The sequence below is a fragment of the Echinops telfairi genome, unplaced genomic scaffold (genome assembly GCF_000313985.2).
Source record: "Echinops telfairi isolate 266 unplaced genomic scaffold, ASM31398v2 ScPeMD7_7424;HRSCAF=8462, whole genome shotgun sequence".
Lineage (NCBI taxonomy): Eukaryota > Metazoa > Chordata > Mammalia > Afrosoricida > Tenrecidae > Echinops > Echinops telfairi.
In genome coordinates, this window is record NW_022111324.1 from 73,453,533 (window position 1) to 73,464,055 (window position 10,523).

At 41.0% G+C, this 10,523-nt stretch overlaps 1 protein-coding gene across 4 annotated transcripts in view; it reads right to left on the bottom strand.

Moving 5' to 3' along the window:
* NVL (nuclear VCP like) overlaps positions 1 to 10,523 on the bottom strand; it is a 138,859-nt gene that overhangs the window by 100,972 nt on the left and 27,364 nt on the right. For 3 of the 4 annotated variants that reach the window (XM_045298131.1, XM_045298130.1, XM_045298133.1), the window contains 3 exons: positions 8,512 to 8,784; positions 5,512 to 5,644; positions 4,560 to 4,636 (listed from right to left, as the gene is read on the bottom strand). In XM_045298131.1, the coding sequence (XP_045154066.1) occupies positions 4,560 to 4,636; positions 5,512 to 5,644; positions 8,512 to 8,784 (483 nt within the window). The remainder of the gene's footprint in view (positions 1 to 4,559; positions 4,637 to 5,511; positions 5,645 to 8,511; positions 8,785 to 10,523) is intronic. The other variant, XM_045298132.1, reaches the window with a different exon arrangement.

Here is a 10,523-nt window from a genome sequence, read left to right on the forward strand (position 1 = left end):
GCCATCTAGCTCAGAAGCAACAAAGCCCACATGGACGAAGTACATCGTCCAGTGCCATCACAAGGTATTGAAGAGATCAGGTATCAGGCATCATCAGAACAAAAAATCTTACCATAGCGAATGAAGGGGCGAGTGTGGAGTGGAGACCCAAAGCCTATTTGCAGGCCACTGGAGTTCCCCTTGCAGAGGAGTCTCAGGGAGGAGATGAGCCAGCCAGGGTGCAATGTAGCAACGATGAAAAATACAACTTTCCTCTAGTTCCTAAATGCTTCCTCCCCCACCCCTCCCACTATCATGATTGGAATTCTACCTTGCAAGTCTGGCTAGACCAGAGGGTGTACACTGGGGCAGATAGGAACTGAAAACACGGGGAATCCAGAGCGGATGATCCCTTTAGGACCAGTGGAATGAGTGACGATACTGGGAGCATAAAGGGAGAATGAGTTGGAAAGGGAGAACCGATTACAAGGATCTACATGTGACCTCCTCCCTGGGGGACAGACAAGAGAAAAGTGGGTGAAGGGAGATGTCGGACAGGAGAAGATATGACAAAATAATAATTTATAAATTATGAACAGTTCATGAGGGAGGGGGGAGCGGGGAGGGAGGGGGGAAAAATGAGGACCTGATGCCAGGGGCTTATGTGGAGAGGAAATGTTTTGAGAATGATGAGAACAATGAATGTACAAATGTGCTTTACACAATTGATGTATGGATGGATTGTGATGAGTTGTATGAGCCCCCAATAAAACGATTTAAAAAAATTTGATAGGGTAATAAAGTCATTCCCGTTAAAAAAAATTAGAAAACAAAAAATCAAATTCACTGCCATTGAACTGAATCTCTAAGGACTTACAGCAACCCTGCAGGACGAGTAGAACTGCCCTATGAGTTTCCAAGACTATAACTCTTTCTGGGAGTAGAAAGGCTCATCTTTCTCCTGACGAGCAGCTGGTGGCTTCACACTGTTAACCTTGCAGTTAGCAGCCAACTCATAACCACTGCACCACCAAGGCTCCTCTTAAAATAAATAAAAACGTTACTAGTAAATTTTATTGATAAAATATCTTTTTAAAAATCTTTTATCGGGGGCTCATACAATTCTTATCACAATCCATACATACATCCATTGTGTCAAGCACATCTGTACATTTGTTGCCATCATCATTTTCAAGACATTTGCTTTCTACTTGAGCCCTTGATATCAGCTCATTTTCCCCCCTCCCTCCCCACACCTCCTCCCTCATGAACCCATCATAATTTATAAAATATTATTATTTTGCCATATCTTACACAGTCCGATGTCTCCCTTCACCCACTTTTCTGTTGTCCATCCCCCAGGGAGGAGTACATATGTAGATCCTTGTAACCGGTTACCCCTTTCTACCCCACCTTCTCTCCACCCTCCAGGTATCACCACTCTCACCACTGGTCCTGAAGGGGTCATCTGTCCTGGATTCCCTGTGTTTCCAGTTCTTATCTGTACCAGTGTACATCCTCTGGTCTAGCCAGATTTGTAAGGTAGAATTGGGATCATAATAGTGGGGGGGGGGGAAGCATTTAAGAACTAGAGGAAAGTCTTATGTTTCATCGTTGCTACCCTGCAACCTCACTGGCTCATCTCCTCACCGCGACCTTCAGTAAACGGGTGTCCAGTTGCCTACAGATGGGCTTTGAGTCTCCACTCTGCACTCATCCTCTTTTACAATGATATGATTTTTTGTTCTTTGATGCCTGATACCTGATCCCTTCGACACCTCATGGTCACACAGGCTGGTGTGCTTCTTCCATGTGGGCTTTGTTGCTTTTGAGCGAGATGGCCACTTGTTTCTCTTCAAGCCTTTAAGACCCCAGATGCTATATCTTTGTGTGCATATGCAAATGAGGTGAAGAAAATGTTATCTTAATAGACTATAATTAAAATGGTGAGAAACACTGTCCAAGGCCATTTGGCTCAATCTTCACTATATTTTGTCAGAGCTTGCAGTACTTTTCCATTTCCGCCTATGTGATATAGTTTTTGTGATTATGTTATCTCCCCTCTGAATAGCCTGTCCTTGGGACTGGCTGAGTTTAACCTTCAAGTCTGCCTAGAAACAGATAAGGGGGCTTCCATACATGGTGTGACGTTTTTTTAGATAAAGCACCTATATCCTGCTTCCCCTTGATTGGGTAGGAGATTGTCTTCACCCTATTTACATATCTAGTGCCTGCACCTGATTTGCATAAAATGACATCACTTTGCATACTTGGTTGAAGACTAAACCTTTACTGAGGGCGCACTCCCCCGGACTCCTTGATTGGTCTATTACCAAAGTGGCCTAATTTACATGTGTGACGGGTGTTTCCCTTCCCCTGGCCTATCTATATAGGCTGCAACCTTTCACTCAATACGGAGAGACTTGATCAGAATACTGTCTTGTCTCGTTTCTCGTGTCTCTTGTTCCCCTCAATTCCCACTCCCTCCTCCAGGGTCTGCGTTGACGTTCCTGCGGGCTGGGACAAAACATAAAGATAGTATGCTTCATTTACCTCGCAGTATCTTGCAGGATATGGTACCCAGCTATCATAAAGAATACTGTCTGAGGTCTTAAAAGCTTGTCTTAAAACAAACAGCCATTGAAGTGAGGAGTCAGCTAAGTCCACACAGAAGGCGCACACAAGTCTGAGTGATGCAAGCATGGTAAATAATAAAGTCCAACACGAGAGGAGGGAATTATATTAGAGCTTAAATTCTGAGTACCCAGTTTTCAGAAGGATATAGATGGCAATGAAATTCCAACATCCATTTACAGAGTCCCCACAGGATTAAGCCTCTGGTGAGTCCCCTCTGACTACTGATTAGGGATATGAATAACCTTGTCCTCAGACAGAGCGCATTGGAAAAAGGAGTGAGGCGGATATAGCTACATTAAATTATAATGTTTTATCATTAGTTTTCTCTTTGACCCACTTTGACTGTGTTTTAGTTTTTATTATTTTTTTAAAATCATTTTATTGGGGGCTTATACAACTCATCAGAATCCATGCATCCATTGTGTCAAGCACTTTTGTACATTTGTTCCCCTACTCATTCTCAAAACATTTGCTTTCTACTTGAGCTCTTGGTATCAGCTCCTCATATTTTCCCCTCCCTCCCCGTTCCCGCCACCCCCATGAGCCCTTGATAATTTATGTTATTATTATCTTGTCATATCTTACACCGTTCAACATCGCCCTTCACCCACTTCTCTGCTGTCCATCCCCCAGAGAGGAGGTTATATGTAGATCCTTGTAATCTGTTCCCCCTTTCTCCCTTACCTTCCCTCCACCCTCCCGGTATTGCTACTCTCACCACTGGTCCTGAAGGGTTCATCTGTCCTGGATTCCCTGTGTTTCCAGTTCCAATCTGTACCAGTGTACATCCTCTGGTCCAGCTGATTTGTAAGGCAGAATTGGGATCATGATAGTGGGAGGGAGGATGCATTCAAGAACTAGAGGGAAATTGTATGCTTCATCGTTGCTACACTGCACTCTGACTGGCTCGTCTCCTCCCCACAGCCCTTCTGCAAGGGGATGTCCAATTGCCCACAGATGAGCTCTGGGTCCCCACTCCCCACATCCCCTCATTCACAATGCTATTAGTTTTTTTATTATATTGTTATTTCTTTTGGATTGAGATTTTCCTGTGAGTTTTTTGTTGTGAATTTTTATTTGATTGCTTGGTTTCTTTGGAGGGAGGTATGATTTTATTTATATGAAACACAGAACAGGTAACTTTAGACAGACAGTAATTAGATTAATAGTTTCTTAGGTCCCACCCACAAGATAATTGGGCAGTCCCTCTCAGAAAGGCCACATGGAATGGATGATACATTCAGGGTACGGTATGGCACTGATGAACCACATAACTATCCTCTCTTTCATAACTATTTCCTCCCCTTACTATTATGGTTTTTTTACTTGTTTTACCTCATTAATCAAGTAAGATTTTCATATGTTCATTTATGTATTTAAGATTCTGCAGTACATGAAAATCAAGATACATAACCCTTCAGAAATAGTTACAGGAGTAACGGTTCCCTGAGGGTATGAGGAGGGAGGTGGGGGAAGAGTGAGAATGGGGAGCTGATAGCGATGATGAATGTATAGCCTCATTAGATATTGACCAACAGAACTGAATGTGAATGGACATATTGGATTGTGTAAAATGCTAATAAAATGATTATATAAAAGTTTAAAAATAATATTTTCTTAGGTTTATGGCAGGAGAAGTTGGTGGAAAGGGGGTGCTAATAATAATGAGTCAAAGAATGAAGAAAATGTTCTAAAATTGAATGTGGCCATGACTGCACAACTCTTTTTAATATTAAACCACTGAACTGTATGGTATGTAAGTCATATGTCAACAAGTGTTAAAAATACATATGTCTTACAGGATATAAGCCAGGATTTTTCTTTGCACCTTTCCAGTCTCCTTTTCTAAACTCAGTTCATAGCAAGAATAAAGAAGTATAGTTTACTCTTATCATATATTAACAATAGACTCATTTAATACAGAATTCTGCATTTGAACTAACCTTTAGTGTCGAATCATTGCCTCCAATATCTTCAAACTTCATACTGGAGGTCTGCAATTCTAGCGCTCTGGGTTTAGCTACCAAGCAGAAAAGAGACGAGGTAAAATTCGTGATGGAGCAAACAGTGAAGAAAATCAGACTCAAGGAAACAATCAGTCCAAGGACTAATGGACCACGCAAACCACCGCTTCCGCTAGTCTAGGACAAAAGGAAGCAGGTGGTGCCAAGCTACCACTACTGACTGCTCGGAGCAGGATAACAACGGCAGGTCCAGGATGAGGCAGAACCCTCAAGACCAGGGCCTTTAGAAACCCTTCAAACCTGGAACTGAAACGACTACCTGCTGGACAGATAATAGAAAAGCCTGTAAAGTGAACAGTAATACTTGTGCGGCAAGTGATCATCAAAACCATCCGAGACCTAAACAGAAAGACAGTATTTGCGGCCCCCTCAAAAAAAAAAATTTAGAAGGTAAGAAGGGGCAGGGAAGATGGAGTGATTGGAAAAGGGAACCCAAGGAGGAAGTGGGAAAAGGGCTGTTACATTAAGTGGGGTGCAACTAATATCACAAACCAAAATGTATATAAATTGTTGAATGGGAAATTAATTTGCTCTTACTCTTATCATGATAAATTGTTGGAGAAAAAAAAAGAGTAGTGATTGCAGTAATTCATAAAGTGATTTCATTCATCTTTGGGAAAATAAAGGTCCATTGGATACTAAAAAGGTCAACAGAGGAGTCGTGCTGGAATTGTCTGGTAAGCATTGAACTGCTAAGCACAAGATCCATGGTTCAAATCCACCAGCTGCTCTGTGGGAGATAGATGAGGCTGTCTGCTCCCATAAAGATTTAAAATAGCCAACAGAGATTTCCCAAAGCAAAATAGCACAGGAGAGAAATGATTCTTCTCTCATAACAAATATGACCACCCACACACAGCACTCATCTCACCTTTCTTTTGCAAAACATCTTCTATTTCTCCATCCACATCCTGAAGATCTTCTTTCTTCCTTTTGCTTCCTTTGCTCTTTCGCCTAACTTTTTGTTTATTATCACTCTCCAGAAGAGAAGAATCTTTTGCATCCTAGAGAGAAAAGAAATTTAAATGTACCTAAACATATTAGGCATTTTCAAGTACAAAAAAATCCTTATACAGTGTAATTCAATAGAAGAGTCAAACTCTTATCTCGACCTTGCTGATCTTAATTAATCATGTTCTCTCCATGGATAATTGAAGCAGAGCTTTAGAAGTGGCACATTAATATAAATCCAAAGGGGACTGCTTTGCCCAAATCAAAGGTTTGGGTTCTTAAAACCATTTGGGGCAGCACTATCCCACAGAAGCACCGTGTGAGCCAGCCATGCAACTTTATACATTCCAGCAGCCACATTTTAAAAAGTAGAGTGAAATTAATGTTAATGATAAGCTTTAATGTACGGGGCCCTGGAGGTATAGTGGGTACGGGTTGGACTGCGAGCCACAAGCTCAACAGCTCCCAACTACGAGTCGATCTGGGGGAGAAAGACTGGGTTTCTTTCTCCTCCCACAGCTACAGTCGCTGAAACTCCTGGGAGCAATTCTACCGGGTCACACAGGGCTGCCGTGAGCACACCCCCACTGGATGTCAGTTGAGTTCAGTTCCTGTTGCTTTAATGGACATATGTAATATATTAACATTTCAACATAGGATCAATATGAAAAACTGTTAATAAGCTCGTTTACTAAGTCTTCAAAATCCACACTATACTTTATGGTGACATACATGGCACTATTTGATTTACATTTAGGTCTCATCAAATTTCCAACTTAAAAAGTAAATCCACATACTCATTTTCCAATAACTGAAACGATCAGTTTTTAAAATTGAATTAAATATAATGGCCTCAGTTCGTTGTGGAACTAGTCACTATTCAAATGTTCGACAGTCGCATGTCCAGCTCATGCCAACTTGGTCCTCAAGCCTTAGAGCTCCCTCCACTGTACATGGAGCCTTCACAAGGGTCAGGGGAAAAATCCCAGTATCTTTTCAATGTGTTTTCCATGAGCTTCCTGAAACGCCTCCTTTCACAATATACATTACTTTAAACATCTCATTCTGTCAGACATTAAAAAATACCAGTTAAGACTGCTGCCCAATATGAGATAATTCATCAAACTTTACTTTTTTTTTTTAACGGCTTTATCGGCACATAATTTATATGGCATACACTTCAATAGTTCAATTGTTCAATCATTCCAAAAAGAATTGTACAAATATTATCATATCAATTTTAGAACATTCCACACCCATGATTAATTGCCTTTAAAATGAGTTGTGCAATCACAGTCAGTTCTAGTACTCCTTCGCCCCTCCATCTTCATTTCCCCTCCCAAAATCTCCTTTCTCTCCCTATCACCCACTCCCCACCTGTCTCCCCTGTATCAGTTATTATCACTATGCACCCACTCCTCCTGTGGGTCAAACTGGTAAACCCAACAGAAACAATAAAAAAACAAATTCAAAATAAGATGGTAAAGAAAAAAATAATATTAATATAAAGCCTAAAAAACAACTAATGAGTAGAAAGGAAAGACCCTCATCAACATTCCAATAGCCAGGGAAGAAATTTCTGTCATGGAACAAGAGATAATCCAACTCCGGTCAATCTACAAGGAGGCCATCCGGCCAAGTCTGGAGTTCGACTCAGCACATTCAAGAGTACAGTGGTGCCGGCCTGACAGCAAAACTTTACTTTTCTTTATTGATGTTGTATTTCTACTTTAAAAATAAAATGTTAGGAAATGGTGCCTGCCTGACAGCAAAACTTTACTTTTCTTTATTGATGTTGTATTTCTACTTTAAAAATAAAATGTTAGGAGTCTATTTACTCTATTTTCATCTCCTATCCACTCATGTAGCGCCCTTCATGGTAATACCATAAACTAAAATAAGCCACATTGCCATCTCAGCTGCAACCCTCCCTTCTACCTAAAACTGTCAACTCTCTGAAATACATATCCAAAGAGGTTATCTTTTTTTCTTACTATCCATTTCAGGAAATCCATTAGGCATTAATTTAACTAACTGATGGATATGTGCTAAACACATTATAATTAAGACACATTATATGTTGGGCTGCTAACCGCAAGGTCCACAGTTCAAAACCACCAGCTGTTCTGCAGAAGATAGGGCTTTCTTCTCCTGCAAAGAGGTACAGTCTCAGAAACTCCCAAACACACTTCTACCCTGGTCCAATACGGTCACTGTAAGTCAGCATCAACTCAAAGGCAGTAAGAGACTAAAGAAAACAAAGTCCCTGCTCTCCTGGAGTTTACACTGCAGGGGACAAGGCAACAACCACAGGACTAAGCAATGTCCCCTCTGCCAAAATGAGTGATGTGAGCAGTGATGGAGTGCGTCACATCGGAGGAAGACTGTTATAGGCAGAAAGAAATGCCTAGCGCGTTCTAGAGCCGGCAAGAGCCACTGTGGCTGAAGCAAAGTACAGGGGAAAGGGTGATAGGAGATGGGATGAAGTCACAGAAGGCGACCAAATCATGCAGGGCTTTACTAACAAGGATAAGATCTATGGCTGTCAGGCAGAATTAAGCCACTGGAGAGTTTTAAATGGGAGAATGACAATAAATGACTTAACTTGTATCTGCTTAATATACTATTCAATGAAAACAGTATAATATATTCCAATTTAGTCAGGCTAGAATTTCATAAACAAAATCACCTATATCTGGGGTGGGGGTGGGGTGGGTGACAGGGAGGGAAAGGCAATTTCAGGAATAAATAATAAAGGCAGTATGGCGGTGGAGGAACCAACAGCACTGTGATTGCACAACTCGTGTTAAAGGGGATTTAACCATGGGGGCCTCTAAGATTGATGTGCTGGATTATTGAATTGTATGATATGTACATTATGTGCCAATAAAACTGCTGGGAAAAAATAAAATAAAATCACCTGTATCCCAGACACTGGCTTCTTATTATTACTGTGCTCATCTGCCAAGTCCAAGAAAAAACTCTCTTTCTTTCCACCTGGAGTTCTGTCAATAAACCACCCTCCTGGAGAAATGGTGGCAGAGGCCTTTGAAGGAACAGAGCGGTCTTTGGAAGTCCGTTGCAGTGTTGAAGTGGTGGGTTCTCTTTGCTCCATCTCAGGAGTATTTGAAACAGAATCAGGATTTCCTTTCCGATATAAAGATAGCAGGGAACTGTTCATGTGATTGGCTGACTGTCAGAAACATAATTTTAGTATAAATTACTCATCTACATTAATATATTTCCTATAAATGTTTTATCTTCTACAACTTTTCCCATGGCATTTACATTCAGAAAATGTAGTATTCACAGTAAGACGATCCACAAACAAGTGTTCACTATGCAAAAACATGTACCCTATCCAACTCCAAGTTAACAGACTAATGCATAATATACAAATGAAAATGAATAAAACCAAAGCTGTCTAACACCACATTATTCGACACCCAAAATTACCACACACACTACTATGCCCTGTCTTTCATAGATTCAAATCACCTGATTAGCTTAGCCAATGATAGAAATGCACATTCTCTTCTCTGCACAATATGAGCATACTTAATAGCAAAGTAAAGGAATATAAAGGCTTAACAAGACTTACTAAATTTACAGGAACAAAGTCTTTAATTCAATGACAAAATATTGACTCAAACATAGACATATGCCCCACAGATGAACAAAAGGTAATTCATATTTTTCTAAATTAATACTTTCTAAAGGCAGCAGCTTTAGTAATAATGCTTTAATTTAAAATAACTAGGTAATCGAGTAAAGATGAAGTACAGTGTGGTGATTATGAACGTAGGCTTCTCCCTCCCCCCAGAAGAATTCACTTCAGCTACAGCTCAGGGAGAGGGGCACGTCTGATCCAGCACACAGCACACGGGAGCAAACGAAAAGAGAGTGGAGCACATCCTGGCTCACCAAGCCCCGAGGATGATATTCCTGCTTAGAGTAGCCAATGCTCAGATAGGCCCATAGGGCTGGCCCCACCAAGAGACAAGACGTTGTCCCTCACTGACCCATAGTGCTACGGAGGACAACACTGGAGACACAAAACAGGAATTGTGCCCAATCTGACCCTACCACACTGGGGTGAAACACTAAGGGCACACAACAGAATAGCAAGGGGAGCAAAGCAATGAAGTCCCTGGGGAATACCAAAGATAGATTGTGGGGTCAGGCTGTGGCAACCTATCAGACTTGACAGGAAACATTCCTAAAGGTCAACAAACAGAACTTGAACTATTTATAGACTTGTCTTTTTTGTTGTTGGTTTTTTTTGTTTTGTTGGTTTGTTTTGCTCAGTCTTGTTTTTGTGCTTGTTATTGTCTCTGCATGTCTATCTAGATAAGATAGGCAGGATAAACAATCCAGAGGAGAAAACAACAGGACCAACGGTTGGAGAGCAGGGAGGGGGTTGTGGAAGACATGGGAGAGGGGGAGGCTGGGAAAGGAAGTGTGTGTGTTAACAAACCCAGGGACAAGAGAACAACAAGTGATCTAAAATCAATGACAAGGTGGGTGTAGGATGTAGGTGGGTGTAGGATGCCTGGTAGGGCATTGTAACAAGGGCCTTGTAACAGAATTACCAAAACTCAAATGAAGGCTGGACATGATAGTGGGTCAAGAGGAAAGTAGAAAGAAATATAGGAAAGAACTAGGAGGCAAAGGGCATTTATAGACGTCTAAATACAAGCATGTACATGTAAATATATTTATATATAAAGAAAGGGAAATAGATCTATGTACATATATTTATATGTTAAGTATTAAGGTAGTAGATAGACATTGGACCTCTACTCAAGCACTCCCTCAATGCAAGAACACTTTGTTCGAATAACCTTGCGTTCTGTGATGCTCACCTTCCCGACACAATCGCTGAAGACAAAAGTGGGTGCATAAGCAAATGTGGTGAAGAAAGCTGATGGT